Source organism: Pyxicephalus adspersus, chromosome 4, assembly GCF_032062135.1.
Source record: "Pyxicephalus adspersus chromosome 4, UCB_Pads_2.0, whole genome shotgun sequence".
NCBI classification, from domain to species: domain Eukaryota; kingdom Metazoa; phylum Chordata; class Amphibia; order Anura; family Pyxicephalidae; genus Pyxicephalus; species Pyxicephalus adspersus.
The window spans coordinates 44,224,501-44,242,295 of NC_092861.1; the positions used below are offsets into that span (position 1 = coordinate 44,224,501).

The 17,795-nt window shown below is 35.9% G+C and overlaps 1 protein-coding gene across 1 annotated transcript in view; it reads right to left on the reverse strand.

Moving 5' to 3' along the window:
- Positions 1–17,795, reverse strand: part of VEPH1 (ventricular zone expressed PH domain containing 1) — a 163,345-nt gene that overhangs the window by 21,458 nt on the left and 124,092 nt on the right. Inside the window, exon 12 of the mRNA XM_072408020.1 lies at positions 13,062–13,179. Within this exon, the coding sequence (XP_072264121.1) occupies positions 13,062–13,179 (118 nt within the window). The remainder of the gene's footprint in view (positions 1–13,061; positions 13,180–17,795) is intronic.

Here is a 17,795-nt window from a genome sequence, read left to right on the forward strand (position 1 = left end):
TGGGGGGTTGGAAGGAGTCAGCGCGTCTCTGGCATCATGCAGTCAAGCATTGTGTATGTAACATATATTGTATTTTATGGATACCTAAATAGATAGCAAATAAACAATTTTCTGACCATATAATTAACACTATTGGCCACAGGTTTTAAGTCAGTCATATTTCATTTTTTATGCTAAATCACACCACATATACAATTAACTAAAACAATGATTTGCTTTATAGAGCATCTGGCAGACGTTTGCTTGAAAGCCCACCCCCCACCCACAGATACTCACCTTTTCTGCAGGTATGTTCCCCTTTTGGAAGCCTTGGAAATATCCTGCGCTTTCAGGTAAGGGTCAGAATTCTTCTCCTCGTTCTTCAAAGATATAGTGTTTAGGCCTTAGTGGCCAATCCCCAGGTCCAAACAGCATAATGTAAAAGAGGGGGAATCTTAATAATGTTTGCTAAACCACAGGGATTTACACATGTACCATTACTTCTTTGTGGACAGTGTGGAATGACTAAAGCATAATAACAACTCCAAATGCCCCAGAACTTACTTTTCTGGGTGCATCCAATCCCAGGGGGAAATACTTGCAGTTTAAAGGGTTAAATATATAAGGTGATAGTCAATTAAATCCCTTTGGAGTATTTTTCTCTGATAGTCCCTTCCTAAACATGCCACTTCCATGTGTAATTTTCTCTTTATGAAGTGGATCCTTCTTGTCATCCTAGCAACAGTTTCTTACCAGATCTCCCAAGACACTCCCCAGCAAAGAATATTTAGTTCAAGATGCTTCCCCTAGGCAGACATCTTGCACAATTCCTTCCATACAGACGCTCCAGCAATACAGTTGTAATCAACATAGTTTCCAAACTGTTTGGGGGAGAGCCAATAGGAAAAAAGAAAAGATGTGGAAAGTTGCTCCAAACTAGTGTTTCTCATCCAGGTTTATGCCTCTACAGCTTGCTAGGGGTTCCTTAAACAATGGGCAATTGTGCCTCTTATGTCAGTTTAAAAGATACCAATGATCTTTTTGGTGACATTCCCCCCACTGGCTAGCCATGTATTAGGTATTTTTCCCTCTGACCACCATGCTAATATACTGTGAGCTTTGGATATAGTAATTATAGATGGGGTTCCCAGACCCGAACACCTGAACGTTTATTTCAAGGGTTCCCCTATGTAGACAAGGTCAAGAAAGGCTGCTCCAAACATTGATCACCTTCTTCAGCTCACACCACCAAACAAGCTCCTCCGTGATTAGTTTGTCATTAATAATATTCATAACCTAATTTAATTAATAATTATTTCTACCCATACTAACTACTGGAACCTCCTCAACAGTAGCACACAAAATCAATTACAATACTGAGAAGAAGAACAAACTAATCAAACAAATTCGAGTTAAAGTGGAACCAAAATTTGCAGTCCTCATCTTCTCTACAGCAATGGAAGATCTATAGCGATCACCTTCGTCTTTTCCTAATATCCCTATTTGCCGGGCATGTTCAACCACTATGGATGTGCATAGGTGTTAATTCATCTTGTTACCAAGCCGTGCATGTGCAGCTCAAAATACTATCTGATGCCTTTTTCTAGTAGACATGTAAGAACTTTTAGTGAAGAGACATAGTATGTCTCTTCAAAAAAAGCCTGTCTGTTAGCAATTTTGTACATCCCACTTTAGGTCTAAATGGTGCTTCAAAACTGTAGTCTGGCGTGGCGTGGCCCAAAGGACTAATCAGATCCTAGGCAGGTTTTACTCCATTTTCCTTTACATATTTTTTATTGATTAAAAAAGGTTGCTGTACATTTGTTTAAAAAGAAATAAATAACTGAAATTTGCGTCTATTCAAATGATTTGAATGATGTAAACAACACTTTTTGTGAACCATGTTTACGAAATGTACTTTTGCAGGCATTTTGATCTTTGGTTTCTGTTATGGTTCTAAAGATTTGTTTATATAAAGTCTGGCCCTGGAAATATAATGAAAAAAATCTGCTCATTTGTATGAATCACATTTACTTTCTGCACACAAACAAGCTTTTCTTTTCATTTAGTAAAACTTTTTTTCTTCCAGCATATTTTCAGGTTTCTTGAACAAACATATCAGTTGTGGCCAGACCAGAGAAAATGTTGCCATCCTGTAGTGTTTGGAAATGTTTTGGAATCAGTTTCCAAAAATATCCCAGGACGAATGAGCAAATGTACTGTGTTCATTTATGTTCATTTATAAATCAGTGCGTAGAGGTGTATTGTTGTTTAATCATTCTGTACTAGTTATTGGGATTGTCACATAACAGAGTATCGGCTAAATTACTGGAGTGACTGCTAATGTTTTGGGTTGTTGCAGAGCCAGAAAAAAGTAAAGACTCAGGTTAATTATTATGGTAAATTAATATGGTAGAGATAGAAGATTTGGAGCCTTTTTGAGGCACAGTTAGTGACATGGGTATGGACTTTGTAAAGCTCTGCGTAATATGTTGGTGCCATATAAATACAAGTTAATAATTCGATTTTGTTTTTTTTAATTTTGCACATAGTTTGTATCCTTTGTTGCACAGGGTTCGTTTTTTAAATAAGCAGGTCAGTTAATCAAGCTAGTTCTAGGTTATGTACACATGTCAGAGATATCTCTTGTCTTAATGTACAATTTGTAAAACCTCTTTGCTCATTATGGCAGATCTACTTCTCGGTTAAGTGGAGACAATTTCACTTTCTCAGCAGCTGCAGCTCTGTTAGCTGTCATCTCTGCCAATTCACCTGACACCGATATCTTCTCTCTTCAGGCACTGGAAAGCCACTAATGCTATGATTCCCTCATGCATGCACATCATCCCAATACACAGGTTATTTATCATCATCTTACAGATCCCAAGAATGGGCTGCAAATGTATACTGCACTGCACTTCAATTTTAGTAAAGAAAAGAGCCCTGCACAACTGTGCAAGACTGAAGATAAGCCTGGGGAATATCTTGAAAGTTGATCAGCCTAAACTTCGAATTTAGTTTAGGAGCAAGGAGAACTTTTTAGGAGAACGTTGAACTTTTTCATTTCCTGTCTTTTTGATAGGTGTCTGAAAAATTCCTTATACAAGGACACACACATAAGTGTGACAGAAATGTCTTCTTGGTGTGGTTCTGATTGTGCAACTTGTTTTTATGCAATGAATGTCATGATCCTGTGCTGTCATTGGCTTTCATTCTATATATACCTTTTGATTTTTTCTCAAATCACCATTTGTGTTTAATGCAATACTTATTGATATCCTGTTCCTCCCTGCACCTGGGTCTTGTATGTTCGGTGCCCAGGGGTATTTTAAGTAGATGTAAAACCTAACTATATGACATTTGTTTTGTAGTATTTTGCGTATTAATAATAATTATACAATACAATAATTGTCCTAGAAAAAAATGTAGTTGCATTTCAGTGTTGAGGCTATCATGCAGCCTATGTTGCTGACATGTATTGTGTACATGCCTGCATTATGGGTAATCCAGTAATCCTTATGGTGACAATGTTAGACAAATTCCTACCTAATAGATGTCGAATATTTACTATCAGAAGCCCACGTGGATGTGTGACAACACACACAACTGGTCGAGAGGAACAGGTACTGTACACCCAATACCAAGAAGTGCCTGAGCAGGACCTTTCATTGCAAAAACACTTGGTAATATATTTGAATGAATACTGCAAACCCATGAGGTGATTTTATGCATTATTTTTGTAAATTACTTTTGAAAATAAATTAATACAAATATGCATGTATGAAATGTTGGTGACTGGGTGTATACTTTGAAAGATCTTTCCTTTTTAGCAATGGCTGGTGTTGCTGTTGTCCCTTTTCTACTACAATACAGTTCATACATTTACAAAAATATACATTTTCTGTTGGGGCTTTCATTTTTCTGTTCTTCATTTTGAGTATCTAAATATGTATTTCCTAACCAGTTTATTCTTTCCTTTAGATCTTATTCTTTTATGGATACTTGGACATGAGCATATCTTGTCTACAACATTAGTAATAGCCCTTGATTGACCTTTGGTGCTGGTGTTAATCTATCTGCCACCTTAGGCTTTCTATTTATGCAGTTTCCTGATGATTCTGTACCTTGTTACAGTTTGTCACTAGGTGACATATTGCATAAAAGAGAACCATCTACATATACCATAGCCAGAATTACAGAAACATAGATGCAGATCCCTTTGATTTTAAGAAAAGATGAAAATGCAATAAAAAAAGTCAATATTTACTGAAGCAAATCTATTAAATGGTATAAAATACACAGAGTATAATACATTAACAAACATAAATGGAAGAAAAAGTAAACTACTGTACTCACATAATGGAAATACAAAACATAAAGGGAAAAATATGTGAACTACTGCCCTCATGTAACGGTATGCACACGACTGAACCAGAAACAGCTCACAGAGGGACTAAGAAAATGTTCCTCTTTAAATTTATCTAAGTTAATCTTCCATTTCTTTTTCTGCCATGCTTTGTGCAGCAGTTTCATTCTATGTGTGGTGGTGGGTAAATGACAAAAATTATAGCTTAGTTACTTTGATAAAGATTGCCATATAAATTGTATCTCTGGTATATCTAGTTTAGAAGTCCACATTATCTTGTTTTGTTTAATATTAACATCTGAGCAACCTAAATGAACACATACATACCCAGAAATGTCTCAGTATATTCTGAGACCCCGATCAGAAAGACTACTGGCCATACTACTAATTCTTCCTATTTATCACAATTAGTACTATAAATCGTATGGGTGCTGATCAAATCCAAAGTAAGCTGCTATAAAGATAGCAACAAACCATGCCTTCATCTTAGTTTTTTTATATTAATGTTAAAACCACTTTTAAATAGTAGAAGTATGGTCTAATCATTTTATTTCTTGATAGTATTTTTCCAGCCTTACCAACTAGGTAAGCAATGTTTAAAAATCAAAAAGAAAATGTAGTGCTCTACGTATAACAAACAATGAAATACCTGCTATCATTTTCCCATCAAATTAATCCTAATATGATTGGTTACTATGAAAAATGCCTCCTTTTTATTTTACATCACAGTTATCCTTTTATGCTCTCCTGACACAAAATAATGGATGTCTAGAAGTTTAGAAGGTCACCAATGGCAAGCCCTGTATATGTCCCAACATGTTTGGCAGGATTAGTTTAATTTTAAAGAAAATCTCCTTACAGGTTACAGTTTAGGGTAACAAACTCAGACCATCCCTCCACATTACTGTTGTAAACACTAAGCAACAGTCAACACTGGCTACTTAAAGTACAAATCAACACAAGAGCCAACATTCAACTGTTCTGCACATCCACAGACTTGATACTTTGTTCTTTACAAAATGGATAGATTTCTTTTCTAAAAAGGTGATAGTTGCATTGAACAAATCCTAACTTGAAAATTAGAATCAGATGTTCTGTTCTTTATGTTCAAGCTTTGTGAATTGAGCCTATTGTGTTATAGCACAGCATTTTCTATCAATGTGTGAAATGTGTTAAACTTTTGCAGGCACTTTCTTTGCTGATATGAACATACAAAAACACACAGAACAGTACACAGAAAGGGTACTAGATTAAACTATGTAATATTTACTATACTTCTCTTGAGGGTACAAAAATCTATTGCAATTGGTCTCTGTTCTTCCTGTTCCTGTAAGTTATTGAGAGCAGCACATTCTCGTCATTGCTGTAGGTGTACCATGAATACTTGAATACAGGCTGATCCAAATACTGTGTAAACCATGATAATCATTCTTACCTAAGATTACAGGTAATCTGCTTTGACTTGTGTAAAAGCCTAGGACACATTAAGCAGTCATCACTTCTAACATTCAAAACAGTAATTAATAGAAAAGCCAATAAAAAATACCAAATACATCTATTGTGTGTTATTTTTAAAACACATTTAAAATCACTAAATAATCACATAGGTTTAGTGTGTATATTTTTTTCCCTTTTTCTAGGTTTAAAATATGTTGTACTTTTGAGTTGTTTATGATAAATCACTGCTATTAAAAATGTTTTAGGGAAAGTTTTTTCTCTACCGGTAGGCACCACTGTTGCACTTGTCTACCAAGGCAAGTTTGTTAGACATTTTACATGAGGACACAGTGCCGTCTACTGGTATGACCTGAGTATAAGAGATTTCTTTCTAAATGCATTTTGAGGGCAAAAATATTGGTTTAAGTTTATTAGTATCTTTATTGTTACTATACTTGTTTCACTAAAGGTTCATACTTCCCTGCAAAATGATATACTTTGCATACTCTGAGAGTTCTCTCACTTCATGTCTGAATAATAGGGGATAAGAAGTTAGGAAATGCATAATTCAGACACCCACATCATATACATAATTACCAACAATGACGATATTCAATTGACAATATGTGTATTTAGTATAGTTGTAAGGCCCTGGTCCAGTACTCGCCAGACACCTTTCCCCCAAGAGCCGCACTCTTCACCTATACAAAGCCTGTTTCCCAGCACACGGTTGCCCCCAGGCGCAAGGAATAGTGTCTGGGGAAGTGCTAGTAGAGGACCAGGAGCCTACAGATAATGTAGAACCATGATCCCAACTTGTTGCACAGGTATTCTGTCTACCAGACGAGGTACACAAGAGCAAGACAAAAATCGGAGTTGGGTAACAGGCAAAAGGTTGGTCCAGGCTGCATAAACTCAGAGGTTTAGAAACAGGCAAGGTCAGCAACAGTAAATCAGACAAATTCACACACCAGCAGAAGGTTAGCCTAGCTAAAATTCCCTTCAGCTGTTCACAGCCTCAGAGTGTGTAGGGGATGCTCCAATTTCCTTTTTCTCCTTGCTGCTGCTGCAAGTGACATCGTTGGACAAAATAGGCAGTGTGGGATACCGCAGTGGCGCACAGCACAGAATCAGCAGCCCGATAAGCATCTCCTAACAATAGTCATTTCAAATGCATTATAAGGACATGCAAAAAAAACATTTATTATACATCACCCATTTAGTATCCTAAAATAGGGTCAATGATACACAACACCATTACACACAATCCCACTATTGGCTTTAGGTCTTATCCTCATTTTGATAAGGAATTAACAATTTGGTTTATTGGAGTAGTTGTGCTTGTCTGCTGGCTTCATGTGTGTTGAGGTAAAATATTTTATTATGTGGATCTTCTGGACCAGCAGAGCTTTTTCTTCAAATTTTGCAAAAGGTGAAAAATATATATATATTGTGACAGAGTGTTCCAAAACCTTGTGTGTGGATGGGGTGTATGTATGTGCTATGGACCATCCCACTATACTTATATATATTAGTTATTAGTAAGGGTATATTATATTTGTAAGAGTATCGCCTATGTAAGGTTTTTATTCATCATCTTATCTTCTGGTTGCCCTAATTCTCATTTCAGATCTAACACTTCTATTCCCTTTCCCAATCTAATAAATGCTAAATAAAAAAATGGCTGAATTTGGGTTTTAGTAAAATCATATGTTTTCCCAGAATCTAAGTGTCTGCATTGATGTTGCAATATAATTATAAAATAATTAAATTAATAAAAGCTTTGAGGGATCCCTGAATAAAACACTATTTCTGTAGCATCCAGATACTAGATCAGTCATTCAATGCCAGGGTTCCTTCAGCGTTCCATTGAATGATTGGCCTCCCACATAATGGTCACCCCATAGTATTGTGGCTACAGCCATTAGGCAAAAGTCAGTATCATAACACTAAAGTTATTTTCAACTATCTGTAAAGGAGCATTCTTTCCACTGACCACCAATGTAAGGGTTTTTTCCACTGACCTTCTATGGTTTTAGCAGTGGTTCTTCAAAACCTGACAATTTTTTCAAGGGTTTTTCAGGGGTAAAAAGGTTAGAAAAGCTGCATTAGATATTTAACCTCAAATTCTAAGCAGCTGATGGGCAGTTCTCCACAAAAATAGCATATATTTGAATACATTTTGTCAATGTTGCGTATTTTTTTTCATGCATGGTTGGTTTTAATGTGGAAACTTTGGCACTGCAGATTTGGATACATTGGTAAATAACACAAGTAAGTGCTGAATGTAAACCAAAGCAATATTCAGCCTGAACCCAAATCTAACTTCAAACAGTGGTCCTGATTTATTAAAGCTCTCCAAGGCTGGGGAGGATACACTTTGATCAGGGAAGCAGTAAAATGTATAGTCTCATAGTGTAAATACTATATAATTATGACAATGCTACCAGCCAGTCTCTAGCGAAGAGCAAATCTGCCAAGGTTAAATCTCTGGGTTTGGCTTGCTTGGCAAGGAAAACCTTTTTTATAGTAGCCAATTGTTAAGGTACATAGCAGAAAGTGCTTTCATTGGCTGCTGGTTTTCGGGGCTCGAACTGCCCCTGAAAACCACCAGGTATTGGGAACACTGCCTACTGTTTACTTTACCAATAGGCTTCAAGCTGATGTTTATGTTGAGCTGTAAAGTTCATCTGTGGAAATTTCTACATATGTTTGTGGAAATTGTGAATGACAAAAATTTAGTTTGATGACATGGGCCTTAAAACTCGTCTCTACCAGCCATAACGGACTATACAATGTATGAAAGAACAAAAGCTTTCATAGCTATTATAAAATCTTTTATAAAGTGGTGCCAAAAAAACTGAACCAAAGCGACTGCAGTAATAAAGCCTGCTGTAATATTCCATGGTCTGACTTGCTGATGAATCAGACAGTGGTAAAAACTCATAAACAGACAACAAACAAAAAAATTTGGCTTCCTTGGAGTTTTGAGCAATCGTTTTTACACAAACATTAAAATACCTATTGTTAGTTTCTGAACAGATTAGATGTGTTTCCTGTTTTGTTATAACTACAGTGGCTGTGGAATTATCTTTGTTTAGATAGGCCGGTCTAAAGTTATTTACAGATAATACTAAACTGCTAAAACCACAACAATGAGATATATACATAAATGGATAATTCTAAAGCAAGTTCTACATAGGTTAAACATATTACTTAAACTGGTCCTGGAAAAAATTAAAATATATCTACAAATAAAAAGGATGACTTTAGTTACACAATATATCCTTTAGTTATACTTTAATATTTTCACCCAAACATTCTCTATTGATTTTTCATGATTTAGAAGTCTGTTCAATAATTTCATTTTAGCTTTTTATTTAAATACTAAACAAATGTTTAAAAAAAACAATTGCCAGCTGCATTTTATTTTAAAACTTAAAAACTTACATAATGGGCTCTGGTTAATGTCAATTAGCTCATAAGTAATGTTGTACTATTAAATACTCTGGAAGATTTTACTTTATTATGCAATTGTGTCTGTGAAATGTATTACTCTCTGGGTTTTTGGAAGTAGATAGTGAATCATTCCTGTATTTGTGAGTCATCATTGCAGTGTCATTATTTGAAGTTTGAATCCATTGGGAGAATGACTGTCCAGGCTTTGCAGGAACAGATAGAAAGTGTGTGTGTGGGTACACAAGTGTCACAGAAGTGCATAGGAACACACAAGGAGTCCCAGGATGACACATGGATGTCATAGCCTGACTGAAAAGTAGGCTTCTGTGCTAAAAGCATATTGGGGAGGGAAGAAGCTCTAAAAAGGGCCAAGGTGCATTGCTGTGCATACCAACCAGAGCACCCTACAAATATTTGTGAACTTATTGGTGTACCAAGTTGTGGATCCCAGAAGAGATGGTTGTGGCATTCATTTTTTGGGTTTTTGTAAGAATGTGTTGTCTTTTCTGTTTCATATCCTATACTGTACAGTTATCTCCTGTACGTATAAACTGTATTGTAACTAATTTATTAAAGCTCCCCAAGACTAGTGAAAGTAGGATATCATGAGAGATTCTGGGTGATTCAGCAAACCTGCAATGAATTTCTTTAAAAAATTGTTTGCAGCCTATGTCAGATCCATTCAAGGTCGCTGGATCACCCAGGTTCTCCCACGATGGTCTATCTTCTCCACGTTTGGATAGCTGTAATAAATTAGGAGTTGAAATGAGAGAGAAAATAACAGGGAAAGAAAAGGATGTAAATATGTAATTATAAGGCTAGATTTATTTACAGGGAGGAAAATAGTGTAATATAATAAGCCACAAAACTCAATGATAAGCAATAAAAAAGCAGACTGCTTGTGGAAGCTTATTGTCAGTGCTTAGTATTTCGTTATTTTCTTCATATATTGTTCATAAAATATTTGTACAGGTATGCCTTTTCTTGAAAACTCGTGTACTAGTTTTGATTTTTGTTTACTTTTCCTTTATGGTAGGAGGAGTGGAATATTAACCCAAGGTATCTAATACATTGTAAGAGTAATACCAAAGTGAGTAGGAATGATGCCAGGAAGTAAAGTGAGGAAATATGACATTCCGGGGGGTAATTCATGCTGCTGGACCCTATCTGAAACTGAAATTTCATCTTTGGTTGGGCTTAATTTTTTAATGGTAACTCTACTATTATCCATCCAATCCTCCCAAGACATAAATCGGGTTTTAAAGCAGTGAAGAATTTGATTATGCATCTTTTAAATATTTATAAAAACATATGTCTATTAGTGGTTTTGGCATTGTTAGATACGAGCCACACAGACTACAGGAGAAAGCTGTATAAAATTCTTTTTCACCACAATGACAAAACAATTTTATCTGTGACTCAGCATATCACAAGAAAGTACATTTAGATTAAATTTGATACAGACAGCACATATTTAGGGGCATACAATGTACTCAGTTTCTATTGATTCCAGATGGCTGTAATTATCGGTACAGGAAAGGGAACATTTAAAGCTTGCGCTATAGCTGCCTATTACTTTGTGTGATGTGGTCATAATACCTGAAAACTATTTTCCATCCCTTAAACCACTGAAGAAATCTTGATTGTTCTTTTAAATTAACTTCCTTTTCCACTTCCAAGGAAGAATCATACCGAGCTGCATATAAATACTGCTAGCAGAAAACGCCTAATAAGTGAAAAGGCAAAAGTAAATAAATAAAAGTAAATAAATAGACTTTGCTTGTTGTGAAAGTCTCACTTTCATTATATAGATTCTAATTATCTAATTTTAGTGTTTGGGTCCATCGCTTTTATTAGGCAAGTTTTTTTGTAATACCATACATAACAACCCGAAAATAACCCCAGGACATTCTATTCCAACTATATTACCTGTAAACAAAAAAGGATCATAGTAGGTCTAAAAAAGATTTTTTATTGGTTTCAACAAGAATGCAGAACCACCTTCATGGATGTAATTTTACAGAATGTAATGCTAAAGCTGAAATAATATTAAAGAGTGTTTGGCCTATCCTGCACCAAAACTGCTGACTGGAGTAAAACTGCTGACATTATTTGACATAAGTGCACAAATTTTAATCCTAACAAGATTTCACATGTAGGTTATGCCAGCTCCATGTTGTTTGTACCACATTCAGGCAGTTCATTAGCTACAGAGAATTATAGCTAATATATTTTGCTTGCAGGTTTTAAGAAATCATTTTTAATATCTACAGCGTCATTATTAATGAACTGACATTACTCAGAGTACTTGGTGATTTATAGATGCACAGTGTCTCAGAGCCCTGAAGTCAAATGCAGGAATATCACATTCGAATGGAAATAATTAGTGGCTGGAACAAATCATAGTGGTTTGGTGTACATATTTAGAGGGACAGAGAGAGTGATGCAAATGTACTAAAAGATAAGGAAGTAAGAAGCCAAGACAGAGTTGTTGAAAAGGGAACATGGGAGATTCCCACAATGCAGTCTCTTGGGCATAAAGGAGTCTGTGGTTTTTCAACCAGAAGTCAAATGAAAGAAACAAAACAAACAATTCTCAGTAATTCTATAAACTGCTACTGTGGACCACACATGGTTTACCAACACCATGGATTACAGAAAACAAATAGGATAGAAGTATGAAGTTTGTCTTTATTTTGACTTGCGGGTTTTCCAGCATCAAACGAGGACCTTATATTACCTCTGCTTATCACTTTTACATGTTGCTTGATAACTATTTGTTGTAAATTAAGTCATCCTTACACCTAGATCTGCTAAAATGGGGCTATTAATGGGAGACAGGTTTAAGTAGTGTCATTAGTAGTGTATAGGAGAACAGGATGGTCCATTATTACCCATGATAAATGCACCTGCATGTATTTATTATTATTAATATTATTATTATTATTAATAATAACAATAATAAAAAGTATTAATATATTGCCAACATATTCTGCAGCACTGTACAATAAATAGGGGTTGCAAATGACAGATAGATACAGACAGTAACACAGGAGAAGTAGAAGACCCTGCCCCAAAGAGCTTATAAAGAGTAATCATATGGCTGCTTCTTTCATCACTTGCAAAATTGAGTTCTCGTTAGCTTCAAAAATGTCTACAATGTACAATCTCTCTGTACATTGCCAAGACTGTAAAAATTTACTATGTAGGCCAAAGGTTGGGTTGTATTGTCTTAGTATCTGGATATTACTCGATCCAATTTTTGACTCTGATCAAATAATTTTTCGGAAGCATGAAGGCCCTCCCCACAAAGTCAATAATTATTAACATACTATACTACTGACATATACAATGTTAATGCTATGCCACAAAGTAACTATTTTATTTGTTTTCTGAATCATCATGATTCATGCATTTGTCCAAATCTGGTAAAGATTGCTTTACTAAAAGTCATCCTTTTTGGATATTTTCTAAAAACTAAATTTTCTTTATTAAAACATTTTTTTTCAGCAATCAATTTCCATTCAGATGTGAATTTTATCTGCAAAACCTGGGATATTTTGTTCTTTTTTTTTTTTGTCTTTGCAATTATCAACTGTTTACGATACATTGATCTGTTATTTTTTTGTATGTTTTATATTTAAACTTAATACATAGACATCTGCCACCAGAAATTTCTATATATTTCCACCTTGTTAAATGCATTAAGCTACCAGCTATGTTGATTATATCTATTCTGCTAGAATGCTAAGCATGAGTTCTATGTGCCTTCAGCATTACCTTTCCCTCCTCTTGCTTTAACAACAGGAAGAGTTATTACCTGTAGCTTTTTCAGGATTGTTGCACATAAAACATAGCCATGAACCAGTTTCCTCGCTAAATCCAAAAAGGTCAAAAAACCTCACTTCTTCCAGATGCATAAGCACAAGATCCAGATCCTAGAACAACACATACAGCATAATGGTTATTACTTTGGCATATAAATATAACATATTCCCCAGAATTTCAAAATGTTTATCTTCTAGCTAAGTCCTAAACCAAACATCTCACACAGTGCTAATTGGTGGTTAAACTGAAGATGCTTTAGACATTAGCCAATAGGTTTTAAATGAAATTAGATAGGACAACTTTTATATTCCTAATATAAATAATTCTGTTCTTTATAAAGCTATGTTCAGACCAGCGGTGAGGTTGTGGTATGGTTTCTGCTTCCTCTTGCCAGTGAACTTCTGCCTCTGGGAAAGTTGCTACATGTACATCTACCTACAGCAGAAAATATATAACAGAATTATTGGGGTCATCGGTGAGCGGACCAGCACTGTTCACTGCTGTACGCAGTCAAACAATCAAACACTGATGGTGCCTCCCCTTTTAACTTTTTCCAATAAAGGGTGAGGTAAACATTTGTGGAGCACAGCCTTAGAACCTAGCTACAACAGGTGGAGGTTCTCTTCACACAAGCTAAAACCTGTCCAAATGCAGCAGGGGTTGGAATAAACTATATCACTACCAGAATTATTTTTTTCTGTTTAAACCATGTGAATAACATTTCAAATTTATAAGCATCCATTTCTATGAAATCAATGGACCTGATTTATTAAAGTTCTCCAAAGCTGGAGAGGATACACTTTTATCAGTGAATCTGGGTGATCAAGCAAACCTGGAATCCAGGAATCTGATCCAGGATTCAAAACATTTGCTAGCAAATGATGTTGAAAAATCCATTTTACGTTTGCTGGATCACCCAGATTCACTGATGAAAGTGTATCCACTCTAGCCTTGGAGAGCTTTATAATCAGGCCCAATGTCTCGATTCCTTAGACATTCTTCTCATTAACAGTTTTTGGAAAAATATAAATAAAGGAATATCAGATGATAAAACAGATTAATAAACTGCACACTCCTATTAGTTTTCAAAACCATATGCAATTATTGGTATGCAATATTTTTTCACCATAGTCCTACCAAATGGCAGCAGGGTGAAATCTCCATTTCCCAACTAAAGCTAAAGCAATAGGTTGTTGAGAAAAGCAAACATAGAGATACCTAATAGTTTCAGAAAAGAAATTTGATTATCACAATCATCTCCGTAAATATATTTTAGCCTTGGTGCATTAAACAAAACATCTTTATGCAAGAATTTAGTAACCAGCCAAAGTGGTGGAGGTTTCAATGATATTTGCAGGAATCTCATTGCTATGGAAAATCCTGCTGGAAAACACATTCTAAAATGACAGAGACTAACCAGAATCTAGAGACAATAAGACAAATTACTTTATTATGAAATATAATGATATTTGAATGTTATGTAATAACATCCTGAGAGAACATTGGAATCAAATTAGAGGCATAAAACAATAAACAAATTTTACTTCTCAGGAGCAGTAACAAAGAATACATTCATGTCGATGGAGAAAATGTTATGTAAAGTAAACCATTTAGTTGGTTTGTTTGTGACTCAACTCACAGTAAGTGTTCAGAAAAATGAAATCAGCTATAGCTGAAAAACTTGTGCTGTGAATCAGAGCACTGTGGGCTATCAGCCATTTTGTATCATTAAATAACCCCAATGACAACTTTCTAATGTACACTATATTGGTGACAAGGACATTTTTTTTTAAAGTGGGAAATTTGACATTAACAACATGTTTACAGCACAATTACCTCATTTGTAAAACACACCAGAAAGGTATTTACATAATTTATTTTTATTAGTTATGTAATAATTGTATTATTTAAATGGGAAATGGTGTTTACTGTTCTGTTAAAAACTCCAGAGGCTGTGACTATGATATTTGTTTCAGGTTCACTAAATCTTTAGAAGGTACACTTGGTCATTTGACACTCCATAAAAATGCTATCCTTGTATCCCATAACTTTCAAAACATTTATGCAAAAGCTTACTCTTCCATTTTTCTCAAAAAATAACAAATATGGCCACCAGAAAGAGCCACAAGAAAGTGCTTTCACTGGCTTAATGTAATTACTTTTTCTGAGATAATATAGAAAGCACATTTATTAGTCAGATGATCCATAGGCATCTATTTATAAAGAAGTTAATCTCAGACTTACCAAAACTTCTCTCTGGTGGGGAATCTTTAAGGTTCTTATGTTTTCAATGGCAGTGATTGAGTTTCAAGCAGGGAACATTTCACTTTTTTATAAATAGATCCAATGGACTTGCATAGCGAGAAGAGAGGCACAAACATAGTATAGTATTGCAAAAGTAGAGCCTACATAAGTAATGGACCACTATAACTACCTCTATGTAATGTAACTACAAATTATACCCCGAAAAAGATTTTAAACTATTAACACTTACTGGTAGGTAGTATGTTTGGGTCTTTGTTAAAACCAGATTACAATTGCTGCAGCATGCTTCACTTTTGACAGCTACCTTTCAAAGACATTTTTTATGAGTGTGTTGGTATTAAGCAGTAACTAAGTTACATATTTAAAGGTTACAAAAATGGGTGCCTATCAAGTTCTTAAGGAAGAGGAAGGCAAATACATCCCCAGAGCAAAGTGATCAAATCTGTGGGAAAACAAATGTTTTCTTCATGACTCAATGCCCCTGATTCATCAATGAAATCCGCGCTCGCTGGAAGCGCGAACCTACGCGCGGCCATCGATCGCGGATTACCGCGGTCCGGACGCGAGTATGCGCGTACACTCGCCTCACTACCAGCCGGATTCCAGCCTTCACAATAGGGAGCGCGAATCTGCCAATCAAGGCGATTGTTATGCAAGCGGGTGTGGACCCACTGTGTCACTGACTGGTTATACTCCAGAGGGGCGTGACTAAGCAGCTACCAGGTCTTCGCTAGAGCCTCTGATGGTGAGGATAGGCTTGGGCTGCGGGGTAGCTGCCAGGTGCCACTCCAGAGCAATCCCCAGGCCAGTGGCAGCTGACCACAGGAGTCAGGAAGCAAGGATCCAAGATCAGGATCAGGCGGCAATCAGGCAGAGTCCAAATAGTAGTCCGAGGTCAGGGTCAGGCAGCAAACCGGTAAAGTCCAAAATCGTCAGCAAGGTCTGGTACACGGTAAAGCCAAACAGGAACACACCATAGCACAGAGAACACAGAGTAAGCCAGAGATTGCTCAGGCAACTTCCTGTAGTGAATAGCGCGACCGCGTACGATTCCGGATCGCTAATACGAATGCGCGACCGATAATCCGATTCTGCTTGATGAATCAGGGGCAATATATTTATCTGCATAAAATCATCCAAAATGTGATTATTTTTGATATTACTATCTTGAGTAGTAAAGCTTTAAACACCTTTACTTTTATTACTATGCACAGTTCTTTAGTTCTTTCCTACACTAACTGAAAGATCTTTCCTTTTATGCAATTGATGTCTTCTTTGGGTTGTCATAAACTGAGCAGACTCTGCCTTTTTTAAATATTTTCCTACACGATTTTTCATTTTAGTTGATATAGTTGCTGACCTCTGAATCTGTTACAAAAAATGTACGTCCTTTTCACAATCTGGAGGTCGAAATTGTGCTCAGGAACAATGCTATTTTAGGATGTTTTAATCTATATATTTCATCTCTTTTAATGCACTGGCATGTACTACTTGCCATAATTAGCCTACTGCTAATTTATTACTGCATATTTTAATCAGCATTTTCAAGCCATTCTTCTCTACCCAGTTGCATTCCAGTTAATGCTATTGGCCTAGCTTGCCAATGTTGTCATTTGCCAAGATCCTTCCTTAAATTGTAACTATACAGCTACATTTTAATAAATCTACATTTTTTAAACTAAATAATATTAATAAAACTACATGACAAACTTGCTACGTACTAAAAGAGAGGCTGTTCCCTAGTCATGGCAAGCCAAAAATATGTTGTAGTTGTATGCTGCCAAGCAGGTTCATTGCAAAGAAGAAGACAGAAACATATTCAATAGGAGTTGTTTAAGATCTAAGGTGCTACATGATCCCAAAGCCAAGCATCCAACACATAGAGTCTGGACAAACAAATGATCTGGACAAAGTTTGGAAAAACAAATAAACAAACCTAGGTAAACAGGTTAAAAGGTAAAGGAGAGCAGTTGTAAGAAGGTAGTAAAGGCTTTGTAAGGTAGGAGCAGGTAGGAACAAACAGTCAAGAAAGCAGAGCCAAAAATAAAGCAGCAGTAACTTGTTTACCAGCAACAATAGGTTTACTAACTGTACAGAAAATGAGAGAAAGCAGTCAGAAAAACAGTAACATACAGACAACAGTAAGGAAAATAGTGAGGAGTAGACTCTGATAGGACGGAAAGAGCAACAGAAGAAAAAAACACTGGAGTCAACAAGGGGCCTAAAGTACAGTACAGATACATTACCAGCTAACCTTTTATGCTTCACAATGCTTAGGGGGGAGTAAATCATGGATGACTACTAAGTAATTGGTTGGATAAACGCGGCACAGGTTCAATAACATTGCTTACATCAAGCTGACAATTTAATGGGTTTCTTACATTACATCAGGAAAATGTTTTTTAATCACAAAGGTTTTCAATCTGGTATTTAGCAGCAGGTCAAAAAAAACTCCCCTCAG